The 18,847-nt window shown below is 50.2% G+C and overlaps 1 protein-coding gene and 1 non-coding gene across 6 annotated transcripts in view; both read right to left on the bottom strand.

Moving 5' to 3' along the window:
- Positions 1 to 18,847, bottom strand: part of PDE9A (phosphodiesterase 9A) — a 91,634-nt gene that overhangs the window by 40,236 nt on the left and 32,551 nt on the right. For all 5 annotated transcript variants that reach the window (XM_072969718.1, XM_072969709.1, XM_072969705.1 and 2 more), the window contains exon 4: positions 16,297 to 16,340. In XM_072969718.1, the coding sequence (XP_072825819.1) occupies positions 16,297 to 16,340 (44 nt within the window). The remainder of the gene's footprint in view (positions 1 to 16,296; positions 16,341 to 18,847) is intronic.
- Positions 11,660 to 11,732, bottom strand: TRNAV-AAC (transfer RNA valine (anticodon AAC)). Its single transcript has one exon. It is a non-coding gene; the product is annotated as a tRNA-Val (tRNA).

Genomic DNA, 18,847 nt, shown 5'->3' with positions numbered 1-18,847 from the left:
AGTGCTGCGGCCCAGGAACCAAGGGAAACACCTCGAAAGCGTCCGGGGGGGGGGGGGGGAGACACGTTCCTTGCCGGGGAACGGTGATAAAGCAAAAGCCGACTCCTCGTCAGAAACGATGGGGAAAAATACCAAACTCTGAAGGCGGCGTCTGTACCCTAACAAACCGCACTTCAGAATGAAGGCAAGGTAAAGACAAGTTCAGAGAAGCAGCAAGCTGACGCAGGAGCAGCAGCAGTTCGGCGCTTTAAGAAGCGGCCGAAGGAAAGAAGTTCTTCCGGCTGGAGGGACAACACGCCACTCGGGAGTTGGCATCTTCGGGGAAAAATAAAAAAGCACCAGAAACCGCGAACAGGCGGGGAACTCCAAAACCTGATCTGGAAGTTTCTTTTCGTAATTTCTTCAAGAGGCAGCTGGGTTCCAAGTGGAGGCGGCGGTGCCGCGCCGCGCAGCGCCTCCGCCGCCTCCGCCTGCTCCGGCCGGCGCCGGCGGGCCTCGCCGCGGGGCCGCGGGGCCGCGGGGCTGCGGGCTGCGGGCCGGAGGTGGCGGCGCCGGCAGGCGGCGTCGGGCGAGGGCCGCTTCCCGGCCAGAGATGGCCGTCCTGTCACCGTCTTCGCAGAGCAGGGGGCTGAGGGCTGCTCTGCGGCCTCTTTCACAAGGCGTCAGTCCCCTTCCTGGCTCACCGCCCGAAGTGCCACCACACGGCTGGTTGGGATGTCAATTCGAACTCGGGGGGGGGGGGGGGACCCGACACCCCGTGTCTAGCCCAGACGTAGCGTGCGCGGCCGCAAGAGCGCGGAGGTTGCGGGGGAGGGGCTCTACTGCCGCAGGGGCCTTGCTGCTTACGCGAAGTGGCACGGTATTACCTGCAATAGACTAAGAAGGTAAGGATGACTGAAAAGTGGGCCGGTGATCCAGAAAGGCACTTCAAGAAAAGAAGATACGGCAAATAAACATCCGAAAAGATGCTTACTCTTCCTAGGGAAACGCGAATTAAGACAGCAACGAGATACCACCGCCCACCTGTCGGAACGGCAAAAACCCCAAACCCCGACGCCACCAAACGCTGGTGAGGACGGGGAGCACCAGGGGCTCTCGCTCAGTGCTGGTGGGAACACAAAATGCTGCAGCCAGTTTGGAAGATAGTTCCATGGGTTTTAAAAAAATTAAGTGTACAGTCCAGCAGTCGCACTCCCGGGTATTTACCCAAAGAAGTTGAAAAGTTATGTCCACACAGAACCTTCACACAAATGCTCACAGCAGCTTTGGTCACAATCGCCCAAACGCTGAAACACCCAAGACGTCCTGCAATAGGTGAGGGATAAGCTACCGCACGTTCATGCAGTGCAATACTAATCAGCACCAAAGGAAGAGAGCTGTGAAGCCACAAAAAGGCGCAGAGGAAACTGCAGTGCATCTAACTCAGCGAAGGAGACCAGTCTGAAAACGCTACCCACTATGTGATTCCAACTTTGGACTTTCTGGAAAAGGCAAAACTGTGGAGACAGTGAAAAAGATCTGTGGTTGCGGGGGTTGGGCGAGAGGGATGGATGGAAAGGTGGAGCTCAGAGGATTTTTTAGGGCAGAGAACCTTCTCCTCCGGACAACTCTGTGGTGGTGGACACAAATCATCATGCATCTGTCAAAACCCACAGACTGTATAACACAGAGAGTGAACCCTGATGTAAATAAACTATGGACTTTGCTTGATAACGATGCGTCCGTGTTGGTTTGCTGACAAACCAACGTAAATCTCAAATGGAGGATGTGGATGGTGGGAGAAGCTGCGTGTGTGGGGAGGGAACATGTGGGAACTCTCTGTGCTTTTCACTCAGTTTTGCTGTAAACCTAAAACTGCTCTAAAAAATAAAGTCTGTAACTTTAAAAAGGTTGCGGGTGCACAGTGAAATACCTTGAACAGCCCACTAAGAGTAATGCTGCAAAGTGCAAATAAAGAGCCAACAGAAGGAACAAAATAGAACACAAAAATGGATCCAGTTAACCCAAGAGAAGGCAGAAGAGGAGGAGCTGGAGACCAAACCCAAGAAAAACCAAAGGGCAACGTGGCAGACCTAACCTCAAGCATAGCAATAAACACATTACACGTGAACAGATGCAGGAAGAAATAATGCCAGAGCTACACAGAGTCTTCCAGAAAACAGAGAAGAAAGGAAGCCTTCCAGTATGTTTTATAAGGCCACCATAACCCCACTAGCAAAACATGACAATAACATTCCAAGAAAAAAGTTACAAGCCAACATTCCATAGGCGCATGGACACAAAAATCCTTAACATATTATTAGGAAATAAACCTAGCAACATATAAGAGGGGAACACATCTTATATCAGGGTAGAGGTCCTGTTAAATTTATTCCCAAGTATATCCCAGGAAGGCAAAGTTATTTTACATTTGAAAATCAGGCAGCATAATTCACTATCTTAACAAAAAAGGAGAAAAATCACATGATTATCCCAGCAGATGCAGAAAAAACATGTGACAAAAATCTAACACCTATTTATGATAAAAAAATTAGAAAACTAGGAATAAAAGGAAACTTCTTCAATCTGTCTCAATAGATGCACAAAGAACATCTGATAAAACTTTACAGAAAACTTTTTCAAAGAACACTTTTGACAAAAATTTCTTAGCAAACTAAGAGAAGAAGGCAGCCCCAACATGATAAAGGGCATCGACAAAAAATCTGCAGCTCACGGCACGATCATCGGTGAAAAGGTACATGTAGTTAGTTCCCCTAAAGGCGGGAGGCGGTAAGGATGCCTGCTCTTAATTTTATTTAATTGTATTGCAGGTTCAACCAGTAGAGCAAGACAAGGGAAAGAAATAAAAACCTACTGGAATGTAAGAGGTAAAACGGGTGGGCGGGGGAGGGTAGAGCTCAGTGATAGAGTGTGTGCTCAGCAGGCATGAGGTCCTGGGCTCAACCCCCAGTCCCTCCATCAAACAAACAAACAATTCTAATTATGCCCCCCAAAAGAAGCAAAATGGCCTGTTATCAGAAGATGTGACTGTCTCTACAGAAAATCCTGAGATTCTGTAACTCCCAGAACTAATGAATGAATTAGTAAGCCATGTCACAAGCTGCTATGTCCATGCACAAATACCTGTTGTATTTTTATAAACGAGCGGCAAACAAATGGACAATTAAAAGAGCCCACTGACAACACCACTAGGAAACAGAAAATGCTGAGGAACAGACTTAACAAAAGACACGCAGGGTCCCTATCCTGAGAGCTCAGCGCTGTGAGTGCAGGGGGGTATCGTGCTCGTGGCTGGAAGACTCAGTATCGTTAAGAGCTTACTGTTTCCAAATGAATCTGTACACTGACTGCAACCCCAGTCCAAGTCATAGAAGTCTTTTTGAAAGAAATGGACAAGTTGACTCTTTATTCTAAAATCTGTAGGAAGAAGAAAAGGACTCATATAATAATAAATAATAAAAGGACCCAAAACAGGAAAAAAGTACAAACACGTAAGACTCCCCGATTCCAAGCCCTAGGAATTAAGCCAGCATGGTCTTGGTGTGAGGACAAACAGGTCAATGAACCAAAGGAGGGAACCCAGAAAGGGACTGAGGCACACAAAGAAAATCAATTTTCAACAAAGGTACCAAAGTGGTTCAATGAGAAAGAAAAGTTCTTTCTAACAAGGCAGGCTGCAACAACTGGATACCTGCATTGGGGGGAAAAAAAGACTGCCAACCCCTACCTCACACCACACACAAAGTTAATTTGGAATGGATCACAGATTAAAATACAACAGCTATAACCCTCAGTTTCCTAAAAATGTATCTTTATGACTTTGGGGTAGAGAAAGGGTTCTTAAAGAAGACACAAAAAAGCACGAAACATAAAAAAACAAAAAAAAAAAACTTGTTCACTTAACTTCATCAAGTTAAAAACTTCGCTCATCAAATGACCTCTTCAAGAAAATGAAAAAGGTGCGTCACAAACTGGGAAAAGATATTTGCTGTACTTACATCTGACAAACGAATTACATCCAGAATATACGGTTTCCCACAAACCAGTGATAAAAACGAACACAACAGTCTGAAAAATGAGAAAAATACTGGGAACAGGCACTTCACCAAGTAAGATCCTTGCGCATCCAACACGCTCAGGAAGACACGCTCAACGGTTACGTTATCCGAGAAGCACAAACTTAAAACATAATGAAATATAATTTTTACACCTATTAGAATGTCTAAAATTTAAAAAGCTGAGAATGAGTGACACCTGGGTCACTCAAAATTACTGGCGGGAACGTAAAACGGTGCGTTCCTACCACTAACAGTTCGATGGTTTCTTATAAACATCCAGTATCATGAGAAGCAGCAACATCACCCCCACGCATTGCCCAACATAACCGACAGATACATCTGCAGTGTGACCCGCACAGTATTTACGGCAGCTTAACCCCGACCTGGAAGTCACCCCCAGTGTCCACTCACAGGAGAATTAACGGACCAGTTGTGCAGTGCTCACGAAACGGAACACCACCCAGCGATACAGAATAAACGACACGCATGAATCTTAAAGACATGATCCTGGGTGAGAGAACGCAGGCACGAGAGAGCACACGCTGTTCTCATGAAATCTAAGAACAGGAAAAAGCAATCGTGGTCAAGGGAGGCAGGACAGTGGTTTCTGACGGTGTGTGGGAACTGACTTGAACCGACGCACAAGGAACTGCTCTGGGGCGAAGGAAATGTTCTTTGTCTTGACTGGGGGGTGGCCACATGCATGAGCACTTTTATCTCAGTTCATCAAACGGAACACTTTTAGAGGAGACCGGATGTACGTGTGGGGTGCCTGCTTTTCACAAATGCCTAGGAGGCAGAGAGGAGAGTTTGAACGTTTGCCTCCTTGGAGTCACGTTCAGATGTCACCGTCTTCACTATGCGGTCAGTCCTTGACATGCACAGGGGTGTGGTTCTAAGACCGCCCCCACCGAGGGTACCAAAATCTGCAGATGCTCAGATCCCTTTGTCGGCCCCCCGCATCTGCGGATGTGGAACCCGTGGACTCCATGCACCGCCTGCACGGCGTTCTGTAGTCATCGCATGCAGGTTTGGTATTCGGGGCTGCGGTCTGCTGCCCACATCCCTGGCAGTGACGCGCTAATGGTTGCTGTGGTTGCCCAGGCCACCCCAGGGGGAGGGTGACCACAAAGCTGAAGAAAACAGAAGTGGAGTAAGCCCCTCAGAGACTTCCCAGGAGAGTGGGAGCTTTTAATTTTATACACCGCACCCGTTTTGTTTTAAAAATAATGAAAGCGAAGATGACTAAGGCTACGATCACAAAGATGTTGGCAATAAAACTGCTCTAAAAATAGACAATATCATTAAGAAGCCTTATCATCGCTCAGAAGCAACATATTTGTGCTCAAATCTCAAGCACTCACTTGACTTGCAAGTGGAAATGAAGCCAGCACTCCACGGGTCGTCTCAGACCTTAGGGAGCACGCCTGTCCTGGTAAGTTCACCAGTTCCAGAGAGAGCGGGCTTCAGCCTGACTCAAACGTGCCCTCGAGGCCGTTGGAAACGATGACTATCATTTAGCGAGCGCTCCCCAAGTGGCAGGCACTGTGCTAAGCGCAAATTACTTCATTTATTCTCCTAAGAACCACACGGGTACGTTTCCTAAGTCCTATTTTGAAGGGAAATTGCTATTTACGGTGGTCACCAGCTTTCTTGTGGCCATCGCACCCGCAAAGACGAGGGGAGAGCCACTCCCCCGGCCCCGCTGGGTGCGGAAGCCCAGACTGTCCGGCGCTCCTCGTCCGGCCCAGAGGACGGGTCTCGGGGCGTCAGCCCTCAGCGCTTGCGGTCGGTCCCGCCTGGAGGAGCCTGCAGTGGGGGCCTTGGGCCACACGCATGCTCTCATCTCAGCCCCTCCTCCAAGGGGCTGTGCTCTGCAGCTTTTTAAAAATTTAAATAGTTTATTTAACCCAACTTGTCTCAGGACACCCCACGTCGATGTGTATCATTCACACGAAAGTTTGCCCACAAATGTTCACCGCGGCACCAGTCACAGGAGCCAAAAAGCAGAAACCAGCCAAATGCCCGGGGGCCGATGTGGGCAAACCCAGTGAGGCCATTCCACACAGTGGGACGAGTGCTAACCTTTGCTGCAACTCAGGGGGACACTGAAGACACCAGGCTAAGCGAAAGAAGCAGGCGCAAAAAGCCACAATGCCACTACACGACATGCCCACGACGCGCACACACAGACGCGCGCGGTTGCCGGGGGAGGGGGGAGGGGATGGGAGTCGCTGCTGAGCGCGACCGGGCTCCTTTCCAGGGGACAGAAACCCTCTGGCATTAGGCAGAGGTGACGGCTGCCCGAGAAAGAGAATACACTGCGAACTAGTGGACGTGGGCGCTTAAAATTCTGGCTCTGGCGCTGACTCCGTCTCAGTAAGAGAACACGCAGCGGCAGCACTGTCCCTGAGCTCTCTACACTCCCTGTCTCCACCGGGTCTTCAAACGTCTCTGCGTGCTCTGCGCCCGCAGCACACCTGCCCCTGGGCCGTGGCTGGCCTTTGGCCCCCGTGCTCCCCTCCCGGAGGCGTGTGTCCTGGGGGCAGCTCTGGGGTTCCGCCGCTGAAGCGCCTTCCAGCTGTCTTGCTCCGTCCCGCGGAGATTTTAACTGCGAGTCAGCCAGAGCGAGCCGCAGGCACTAACCAGGACCCGTCTTCTCTTACATTATGGGGCGCAGGAGTGGGTTCAGTTTCTGAGACCCCAGCAGAGGCAGCACTTGTAGCAAGATACAGATGGGCCCTTCTGGCCTGGCCTCCCGGGCCTTGAGGCATAGGGACCCCTCTAAAATAGGGAGGGCGTCTGTAGCGGGCAGCTGGAGCCCCCACCCCAGAGAACAAGAGCAGGTGTGCCCCGGGGCAGGGCTGCTTGTCCCCTGCTGGAGTTCTGGGCACCCTTCAATGCACAGCTGGCTCCCCGCCCCTCCAGGCGGGCACCTGTCACTCCGACTGGCAGAACCAGAAGCACCCGGGCCGCGGGCACCCCACGCATCTTCATGCCCACCTCTCATCGTCCACCTTGAGCCAAGGACAAGGAAGCTGCTGGAAGCAGGGAGGCTTGGGGTCGCCACGACCCCTGCCCAGAAGACGGGACAGGACAGCCACGCTCAGTGGAGCCAGGCAGCGCTGCCCGCAGCTGTGTGCCTCCCGACAGGCCGGCCGGACCAGAGGCCAGCAGAGGTGCAGCCGGGCAGCGTGCTGGGTGATGAAAGGCATGTTATGGTCCTGGGGAGGCGGAGATGGAGGGGCCCAAGCAGGGTGGACCTCCCCACGGCAGGTGCCTCTGTCTTAAGGTGGAGGACACTCTCCATCATCAGGCCAAGCGGCTCGGGGCTGAGCACTGCTGTCACTGGAGGAAACTGTGGGAGAGCATCAGGCTGCTTGGGACCCGCGGCTGCCGCAGGCCCTCCTGCCCGAGAACATGGGGTGTGCTCCCCTTTCAGTCCTGGCTCCGGCAAGGAGCGCTGGTGGCCTTTGGTCTAAAGGAGATGTGGCAGCCTTGACACAGGACAAGGAGCACACAGACTGGGCCCCCACCTGCCGTGCCTGGGGGGCTCGGGCCAGGGAGGCCGGCCTCCTCTCCAGGGGCCCCTCCTCCCCCTCTGGGCTCTGCTCACGGGGTCCGGTTCATTAACCATCACGACTCTAATGGTTACCTCCCGCGCAGGCTCCCAGCTGGCGGGGGCACGCCGGCAGGACAGCATCCTGGCTGGCGGCTGAACTCACGAATCCAATAATTAAGAAAAGCTCCCTGTTTGAGTTTGAGCTGCTCCAATCAAATAAAAATGATGGATGATGCGATGGTTTTCAAAAGAAACAGCACTGTCATCATAAAGAAGAGGCACAGAGGTTTTGTCATTGCTGTGGACTGTTTCATTCATCAAGGGGGAGCAGTCTCTCCGCATGACTGTCTCCCGGGACGAGGCAAAGAATACTTTCCTGAAATGGCATTTGGGAGACACACATCTTTCCCGTTGACGGGGGCCGCGTGTGCCCTGCGTTCGGGAGGCCGCGGCTGCTCCCCTGCCGACCCTGTGGGGGCCGTCTCTCGCCCCTAAGAAGGTCTGCAGCCCCCAGGGTCCGGTCCGGGCCGGGCGCGGACGGGCCCACCCTCCTCTCCCACGAAAAGTCATGGTTTTCACAATCCTCTTCCCTTTACAGGAATCCCTAATATTTAAATAGCAGAACAGCAAGCCCTGGGGGCATTTCTGCGTCGCACACCCCACCAGGACCGGCCAGGAGCATTTACGTAAACGTCAGACTCGGGGGATCAGTGAGGAGGGTGGGGCCCTTGGGAGAGGCCGGGCCCTGGGCCCCCGCAGCTGCGTGGAAGTCTGGGCACAAGGCTCCCGCGGCCTCTGCTCACGTTCTTTTTCCTGCCATTGTGAACGTGGCCCGTCGGTGGAGGGGAGGTGGGGCTCCTTACAGGCCCTCACTCAGGGCTGCGTGGCCTGGACCGGTGCCTGAGCTGGGGCAGAGGCTGGGAGGCTCTGGGAGGCAAGGCGGGGCAGTGATGGATGGAGATGAAGAAAGAGAGAGATGAGGTAAAAAGTTCCTCAGGGCAGTTTCCAAAGGGCAGAGACGGAGATCTGCTTCCTTGCCCGTCAAGAAAGTTCAGGTCGTGGGGGTCTCTCTGACACCAACTCTGCCCCGACGCATTTGGAGAAAAGGGGCCACCACACACCCAGATCCGAGGGAAGGCAGTGTTAGCCTGACCAGCCCTGTGCACAGAGCGAGGCCCGACCTTCCCTTTCTGGGGGAGGGGGAGGTCTGACGTTGCTGGGAAATGCAGGGCCTTTGGAGGAAACCCATTCCCTTGTCTGCACAGGGGAGGCATGGGGCCCGCGGGCCGGTTCAGGGGAGCAGGACAGCCGGGGGCCTGGGGGGCCGTGCACTCAGCTGCCTACTGCCCTGGAAGCGCCAGGCTGCCCCAGCCAGCAGCAAGGGACGCGGCTCTCCTGTCCTTCCAGCAGCAGTAGGTGCCATCCGACAGCTGCGTCCCAGCACCCGTTGTGCGCGAGGCCCGCGGGGCCAGGCCTCCCGAGATTCTAGAGCAGTCCCGCCCCCAGGGCTGCCTTTGCCGCCGCTTCAGAACCCGCCCCCCACAACACGGCGCCGAGCCTCGAGGTAAGCGCTTCTCTCTTTTTCTCCCATCCTTGGACCTTTGCTCACAGCATGGTGACGCTGAGATATTCGCACGGCCCCCTGTGCTCTGAAGCGCAATCTGTTACCCAACCTCTTCGTGGCTCCTAGGATCCCAGCTTTGGAGGGACTGTAGAGGTCCCCGCTCAGCCACCCACAGGTGGTCCCCACCCTTTGCCCCGGGTCCAGACAGCAGCTCTACTTTTGTTAAGTTCTGTTCCCTTAAGGAGTCCCAACCCGTCTCCCATTGGTCGTAGTTGGGCCCCCAAGTTACATTAAAAGCCTCTTTCTTCTTCCCCCAGAGACAATCTTGCAAACAAACGAACACACTGCCACGCCCCCGGGTCTTCCTCCCCTGAAGCTCATCCCTGGCGCAGCCTCCTGCTCAGCTTGCATGTTTTTCTTTGGTTCTCAAAGGGCTTCATGATTCTGGCCCCTCTGTTCTGAATGGTGGCAAGTCGCCAGCGTCCTTCCCAGGGAATCCTGTCCCTGAGTGGGAGCCTCAGGGCTCAGTCCTGGGTGCCCCCTGGTGAGCGCATCCAACACCACCCACACTGCCAGCTCCTTGCTACAGCCCCAGCTCAGGGGGCGCTACCGGCTCCTCTAGGCATGTCGACCCGACACTGATGTCCAACAGGCAAACCAGGTCCTCCTCACCCTCAGCCCACACCCTCACAAGGCTGCTGTTCCACTCTTCCTGTGGCTCAGGCCGGACCCTGGAGGCTTCTCCCACATCCACCCAGTCAGGAAATAAGCTTGGCTCGTCCTTTGGAACATGCCAGAATCTGACCACTCTCACCACCTCCATCACCTGTCCCCACACAGGAATCACAGCAGTAACTCCTCAAGGACCTTCAAGGTCCCACATGACCTGACCCCGCAATGTTCCCCAACCTCATCTCCAAATGTCTGAGCGCCAAAGAGCTGGAGTGAGGAATTCTTGGTGGTCAGCAGGAATTCGGTGGAGACGCCACAGGGATGGTGCCTCAGCTGCAGGCTAGAACTCCCCCTGGAGCAGGGGTTTCCTAGAACCATCCTAGCAGAGCTAAAAAAAAAGGTCTCAAAGGCATTAAACTGATCCGTACGTCACTTAACTGTCTGCCAGGACAGAGTCCACACTCTTTAAAGCAAGAATACAAAATCCAGATGATTCACAACATAACAAAAAATGCAAACAAGGATCTATACAAAGACATGAAGAAAAAAACACAATTGCTGAAAACAAAAAGGACAACAGTGCATTATGGGGCTTAAAACATACACAGGAGTAGAACGTACGACCTAAAGCACAAAGAACGAGGCTGGAGAAACGGAAGCACACTGTTCCGAGGGTCTTGTGTTACCGTGACGCGGTGCGATGGAATTTAAAGGTAGACTGTGATGAGTCAATGATACATATTGCAACCAAGAGCAGCCACAAAGAAATAAAAAGAAGTACAGCTCATAAATCAAGCGTGGAGAACAGTGGGTTTAAAATGGGCTCGGCATCCGAAAGCTGTAGAGAGAGAGGAGAACATCAAAAAGAATAATGAGACAAACAGAAAGTGAGCAGCGAGGTAGTAGATTTAAACCCAACCATATCAGTAGTGACATTTAATGTAAACGGGTTAAAAACTTAATGAAAAAACTGCAATTTCTAGAACTAACACATGCTGCCTGTAAGAAATCCACTTCAAATATAAAGACATTAAAAGGAAAAGCCTGGAAAGGGATAAAACCTAGGAGCACTAGACGTTCAGAAGGCTGGAGTGGCTGTATTAATAGGAGGTAAAGAAGACTTTAAAAGCAGAATAGCACCAAGGGTAAAGGGCACATTTTCCTAAGAATAAAGGGGTTGATCCACCAAGAAGACACAAATAAGTATGTGGCCAGGAAGAGAAATTGCAAATACATGAAGCAAAAACAGAGGGAACTGAGAAATGAAAGAACACAGCCACGACACAGCTGATCTCAATGTTCATCTTTCAGGCAGAGATAGAACAAGAGACAAAAAATAGGTAAAGACACAGAAAACGTGCCCTGCATAGTGCCCTGCAGCTCACGCGACCTAATCGCCATGTGTGGAATCGCACCCCCAGTTACAACAGCACACGTGCTTTTTAGGAGCGCGCAGAGCAGCTGCCAGGATATGTACCATGCATCCTAATGAATCGACGAAGACTGAAGTTACACAGTCACAATGGGATGAACAGAAATAAACAACAGAAAGATAACTGGAAAATCCCCAAATATCTGAAAACTAAATAATATACTGCTAAGTAACAAATGGACCAGAAAAGGAGCCACGAGGTAAGTGAGAAAATATTTTAAGCTTAATAAAAATGAAAACACAACACATCGAAATTTGAGATACAGATAACGTATGCTTAGAGGAGAATCTCTAGCTTTAATTTTATTTTTTATTTTTTTGGAGGGAGGATAATCAGGTTTTTATTTATTTATTTATATATTTATTTTTAATGGCGGTACTGGGGATTGAACCCAAGACCTTGTGCATGTTAGGCACATGCTCTACCACTGAGCTATACCCTCCCCACTCAAGCATTAAATTATTATATGAAAAAATGAAAGATCTAAAATCAAGGACCCAAGTCTCTGCCTTTAGCAACTAGAAAAAGAAAAGCACATTAGATCTGGATGAGTAGAAATAAGAGAAGAAAACAATGAAACAGGATGCAGACAAACAACAGAGAAAACCGATGAAACCCATTTCTTTGGGGGAAAAAATCAACCCAATTTACAAATCTCTAGTTAGACTGATTACCTTTAAAAGAGAGAGACATAAACGACTGATGTCTTGAGTGAAAGGGGGGATTTCACCGCAGGTCTGTGGACCTAAGGAGGATGACAAGGACATATTTCAAATCACATCATGCCAACCAATTCTCAGATAAAACTTAGGAGACGTGGAGACAGCTTCCTAAAACGAATTCCCAGATAAACAGAAAACCTGAATGCACCTATTAAATCTAATTCATAATTTAAAACCTTCCCACAAAGGAACTCCAAGCACAGGTGGATTCACTAGTGAATTCTACCCAGCACTTCGGGTAGAAATAGTGCCAGCCCTACACAAACCCTTCGGAACACAGAGGAGGGCGAAACACTTCCCAGCTCACTTTATGAGGCCAGATGAATATAAGGAACTGAAACTATGGACCAATATTCTCCATTAATACAGATGCAAGAATCCTTCACAGAACAGCTGCAAATTTAATCCAAAACAAACAGAAAATATGCCGTGGCCAAACGGAGACGATACCAGGAATGCAAGCTTAGTTTAATGTTTTAAAATCAATCAGTAAAATTCACTGCTAACAGGAAAGAGGAGAAAAAAAAATGATGACCTCAGTGCAGGCAGAAAAGCATTTGACACAATTCAACACTGATCTGTGATTAAAACTCTCAGCAAGTTAGGAACAGAAATTTTTAAAAAAACCAAATAAACTTTCAACCTGATAAAGGGCACCTACCAAAAACCCCTTCCACTGACATCATAACTGATGCTGAAAACCTTCACACGCTCCCTCTGACACTGAGAACAAAGCAAGAACCTGCACTCTCACACCTTCCATTCCTCTCCTGTACTGGGCATCCTGGGCAGGGCAATAAAGCAAGGAAACAAACAGAAGAAACAGAAAGCATCAGATTTGAAAGGAAGAAGCAATTCTCTATTCTCTATGCAGGAAATCGCAGGAAATCTACAGAAATCCACAGAAAGGTACTGGATCTAACAGGTGAGTTCAGCTGGGTCAATACACAAAAGCCAGCTGTATTTCTATAAACTGAAGACTAACAGAAATGGAAACTTTGTAAAAACCCATTGACGATGGCATTAAAAAATACGAAATACATTGTGACACATTTATCAACAGACATTCAAGAACTTTACCTCCACAACTACAACACATCAGTGAGGGACGCTGAAGCAAACCCAGATGAATCGAGGGAGAGCATATTCACGAATCAGAAGAGTCCACGTTCCTAATTCAGAAGTTCTTCCCAAAGGGTACTATATATTTAACATCATTTCAATCAAAATCCCAGCTGACTTTTTTTGGGTAGCAACTGACAGACTGATTCTAAAATTTATTTGAAAGTAAAAGGAGCCTGGAGTAAGTAAGACATTTTTGGAAAAGAATAAACCCAAAGACTTGCACTTCCTGACTTCAAGACTTAACTACGAACTATGGAACCAAGACAGTGTGGCACTGGTTTAAGGACAGGTGTGGGTATTAATGGAACATGACAGCGGGTCCAGAAAAAGACTCACATGTAAGTGGTCAACTGATTTTTGGAGAAAGGTGCTGTGATAATTCAATGGGGGAAAAGACTGTTTTTTCAACAAATGGTGCTGGAACAAATGGGTATCTGTACAGAGAAAGTGAACCTCAATTCTTTTCTCCCTTACTGGAAGGCAGGCTGGACATAAGGACTCGCTTCCCAAGAACAGAGCAAGAAAGGGGAAAAGAGTAACTTGACAGTGAAGATGTCTGTGGTTCGTGTGGGTGTCACGAACACTGTATTCTCCTTCCAAAAATCCACACTCTGAGGCTGATCGTGAGAAAAGCACCAGACAGACCCAGACTGGGGGGCATCCTACAAGCTCTTTTTTTTCCCTTGAATTTATTCATTTCATTATTTATTTATTTATTTATTTAGCGACGGGGGGAGGTAATTAGGTTTATTTATTTTGTAAGTGGAGGTGCTGGGGATTGAGCCCAGGACCTCACGTAGGTGCTCTCCCACTGAGCCGCATTCTGCAGACTCAGAATTTGCCTCGGTCATGGCAAACGAGGCAAGTCTGAGACCCCGTCAGGCCAGAGAAGACCGGGAGCGTTTAGCGACCGAGTGTGGACTGGATCCTGGAACAGAAAAGGGACTTCGTTGGGAGAAACTGAGTGAAGTCTGAGTAGAGCACAGGATTTAGTCAGTAACAACATAAAGCAATAATTACAAAGTTTATTATCAAGGCCAGGGCTTGATGTAGCTTTTCACGCTGAAAAGTTGTTTGCGGGGGGCAGGGAGAGCTCAGCGGCAGAGCGTGTGCTTGGCACGCACGCACGAGGTCCTGGGCTCAGTCCCCAGCGCCTCCATTCAAATAGGTAAATAAATACATCTAATTATCGCCCCCCCAAAAAAACCAAAACCAAAACAAAAAAAAAAAAAGAAAAAGAAAAAGAAAAAGAAAAAATATTTTAAAAAGAGAAAGAAAAAAGGTTTATTATTAAGGCAAGGGCTTGATAAGCTCTTTATGATAAAAAAGTTATTTGCCTACTACAAAAAGTTAGAGCTCGTATTTCACTCTAACATCTATCATCAAGAGAACTGAATTAAGAGCACTCAGGCATGAACAGTACCTAAAGCACCCGGGGCTCCTGTACAAATGCTGCCACTCAAACACTGCAAAGGGCGGCACTGAGCCATCACTGCCTCACTCACACACCACCCAGCACGGCATGGGCAGCGTCAAGTTCTCCTCTGCAGCCATCACTCACAAAAATTAAAATTAAATTAATTTTACATTTTAAAAAGAAAAATAAACCTCAGCTTTTTCCCCAGGGCATACACAAAAACTAACTTGAAATGGATCGCTGACCAAAATGTAAAAGCTGAAACTATAAAACTCAGAAGAAAACAGAGGAGAAAACTTCACAGCTGCAGGATAAACGAAGATTTCTCAGGACACAGAAAAGTACAAACCATAAAAGGACAAACAGGGATAAATTGGGCCTACTCACACTTTAATTCGGGCTGAAAGGCATGGTAAGAAAATGAAAGGTAAGTTGCAGACCAGGAGAACATATTTATAACACCTCCCTAACCAAAGGTGCGCGTCCCAGGGACACCAAGGACGCTCGCAGTTTAAGAATAAGAAGGAACAGCGCCCGCTGCCACGCCACCGACAAATCAGAAAAGATGTGAGCAAGCGCTTCGTGAGAGATTTATGAACAGCCGGGAGATACTTTAAAGACACTCACTGTCACTAATCACCATGGAAACGGAAGTTAAAACCAAATGCAGCAACACTACACACCCAGCAGAACGGTTAACGTAAAGAAGACTGACCCCACAAGCGCGGCTGAGAATGTGAGGCTGTTGCAACGTGTGCACGCTGTGGATGGGGACGCAAGACGGTGCAAAAAATGGCGGGGCAGTGTGTTTTATAAAGTGAAACGGGTCCTTAGCCACGTGGCCCAGCAAAACCATCCAGCCCTGCCAACTCCGAGAGAAAGAAACATCATGTCCCCATCAGTGCTTGTACTTGGGTGCTCACTGCCGCCTTGTTCACAAACAGCCCAGCCTGGAAGCAAGCCAGACGTCCTTCCGCAGGAGAATGGGCAAGCGAACGGCGGTCCGGCCGCGTCTTGGGACGTTACTCACCAATAAAAAGGAATGGATCGTTGATACACACAGCACACAGGTGAGTCTCAGAAACATTAGGTCGAGTCAGAAAAGAGTGCACACATTATGCAGTTTCTTTTCTATGGAACTCTTGATAAGGCAAACCTAGCCTACGGTGTCAGAGAGCAGGCTGGTTGTTGACAGAGACCAGGAGTCAAGGTGGGGCAGCGGTAATGTGGGAAGAGACACCAGGGGACTTTTTTAGGTGATGAGAATGTCCCGTCTCCGTTTTGGTGACAGTTAACAGGGATGTGTAAAACTTTCAAAGCTCACCAAAATATACACTGAAATGGGAACATTTTATTATGCATAAATGATACCTAAGTAAGGCTGATTAAAGATGCAAAAGGAAATGGAATTTTAACAAAACAGCATCTCCAACTGTGCAGGGCATAAGGGCTGGCCGTTCCACCTCGCAGTCTGAGTGGACAGGATAAGGCACTGGGCCCCGGGAAACAAGAGCAGGGTATCTCCCGGGTCTGCTAAGTGGCCAGGACCGGGTCGTGGGTGGGGCTGGACGTCCTGGGACTGCGGAGGGCTGAGGACGGCTGCCCCTGCAGCAGTCGGCGCCTTTAGGCTCTGTAACAGGACAGGCTTCCGAGCCAGTGCTCAGCTCATGCGTAGTCAATCACAGGGGCAGCCTGGAGCCCCATTTTTCTCTTTTAATTTAAAAAATGCTAGCAGCGCCTTACCGGAGAGTTGCTTGATGGCCACGGGTCTCACTTTGTAGGGGGTCCTGCAAGAGAGAAGGCAGTTTCACTGTGAGATGCTGTCAGAGACCTTCGCGTCCGTCTGGTACAAGAGATAAGCGCTCGGGGTGAATTAGAATTCAGCGAATTAGGTCTTTTAAAAATTAGTTTCTTTGGCTGTTCTGAGATTCCTCATTCAGAAGAACTCTAAATACTTTAAATATACCATTTAAGCGGTGGACCTCCTCTATCATATTCATATTTGGTTAATAAAAAAAACTTGTTGAGTGCGGTTGGGATGGCTCAGACTTGCCCTTGTCTGGCCCAGCATCTGATGGATGGATGCTGGAGGCGCCCCCCTCGTGCCTGGTTTGAGCTCCTGGCAACGGCATCTCCCAAGGGCACAAGAGCCGAGGTGTCAATAACTCAGTCGAAAATGCACGGGCACCTTGGCCATGTCACCCCCTGCAGTCGTGAGACCCACAGGGGTGGGGAGAAGATACTGGGGACACAGCAAAGGTTGGAGGGAGACAAGGAAGTCGGTGGAAAATAGGCAAAGAACAGGAATAGGCAAGAGTTGATAAGGTTTTTTTTGGGGGGCAATTAGTTTTATTTATTTTTTTGTTGATTTTAATGGAGGCACAGGGGATTGAACCGGGGACCTCCTGCACGCTAAGCACGCCCTCTACCACTGAGCTACACCCTCCCTGCTAAGAGTTGATAACAGCTAAAAAAAAAAAAGTAAAAAGAGGCACCTCAAGAAAGGCACTTACACGAGCACACGTATGTGCTCGCATGCCTGGGACACTGTGCTGCGCACCAGAGACTGACACTGCAACTGACAGCACTTCAATCAAGAAAAAAGTGTTTTTTTTTGTTTTTTGTTTTTTTTGTTTTTACACTCAGCAGTCTAGCAAAATTTTAGCAGCTGGTAACAGGAGTGCTCAAGGCACAGACAATGGTTCTCACCAGCGCTGCCGGAGTACAGCTTCCCCAGAGGGCTCGCGTGATCAGGTTCTGGTGGCACAACAGTGAACCAGGCAAGAAGGTCCTGCCCTCCTGGAACCCACGCCCACGGTCAAGTACGTGTCGGAAGGACGCGGTAAGTGCTCTCAGAGTGGCTAAGGTGTACTCAGGCCCCTCTCCCCCTGGGCTGGATGACATACCAGCTGTTCCGTGAGTGTCATTCGGTTGTTACACGCTGCAGGTAAGTGTGCAAGGACTGAGGCGGAGGGTACCCGTGACATGTTATCAGGAGACTCAGCGAGTCACAGAGCCACAGACGCAGAACGAGCTTAGAGCTGGGGAGAAAGTCAGGGAGTCTGGAAGGATTCACACCAAACACCGAACTGGTAACTGATTCACTGAGGGTGATACCAGTGGTTTAATGGTTACAGGCCACATGGAAGGGTTTTGACAATTTAAAACACTGATAAAGTATAAAAATAAAAACAGTGTAGCACTATGAATGACAGGCAGACAACCCTGTGGCCATCTAGAGACCTGACCTCTCCCACGAGGGGTCCTGCTAGGCAGAGCGCGTGGAGGAAGGGGTCCACGCCCGCCCATCCCTGCATGAGGACCTGCTTAGTTAGGTTAAGGTCCTCTTCCAAAGGTCTCTGGAAGTTGGTTATCTGGGACTTTGGTTCCTGGCAGAACACCTTACTTTGAATCCATGTGGTTTGAAGTGTGGCCCCACCTGCAGAGTGGGTGAGCCACGGGGGCTGTTGCCCAACTGGGGTGGGGCAGGCGCTCAGCCCGTGGTGGTACTGGCTGCCTCGGTACTCACAGTGATGTGCTGGCAGGGCAAGTCCATCCTCCCCGAATCCTCCAGGCGGTTGTCAGCCCTGCTAATTGCAGGTACGAGGAGCCAGAGCTCAGGGAGGGTGGGGCCTCGCTGAAACCCACTAGCGATGGGTGAGCTGGCTTCGAACCAGACGAGCGTCCAGAGGCCAGACTCTGGGCACTTGTTGGTGCCGCCCAGGACAGGAGCAGGGTGCTGGGGCGCCGGGGCAAGGGGTGTGGAGAGCCAAGGTGCGGTGGCCGTCAGCGCCTCTCTCTCCTCCCTCAGGCTCCTCCCACCACAAGCAGCACTGATGTAGGGGCAGAGGGTGGAGAGAGGGGAGCACAGGGCCCCCTCCTCGTCCTCACCCCCCGTTTCTCACCCCTCTCCTCTGCGGCCACAAGGACTCTCCTCCCCTCCTCCCCGCAGGCCGGGTGCTGTGGGGAGGTGGCGGTGGCGGGGCAGAGGGTGCGGGAGGCGGAGGACAGTGTCGCCTGCACAGGATGGGGAGACACAGAGCTGTGTCCGGCAACTCCCGTTAGAGGCGCTGATGACAGTTGGCCCTTCAAGATTACTCCTGGCTCTTCGCTCCTTAATCCTCTTGATTCTGAGCAACAGGATGTTCTCAGGACCGTATTATTGCTTCCACGATTGACTAAACTCCCGGCTCAGCCTAAATTAAGTTGCATCTTCCTCATTTCTTCCTCGACCACAAAGCGGAGATAAATCACTCTCCGCCTGCCTGGGACTTCGACTGCATTTGTCTTCTCT

Source organism: Vicugna pacos, chromosome 1 (genome assembly GCF_048564905.1).
Source record: "Vicugna pacos chromosome 1, VicPac4, whole genome shotgun sequence".
Lineage (NCBI taxonomy): Eukaryota > Metazoa > Chordata > Mammalia > Artiodactyla > Camelidae > Vicugna > Vicugna pacos.
This window is presented reverse-complemented; position numbering and strand designations above follow the sequence as displayed.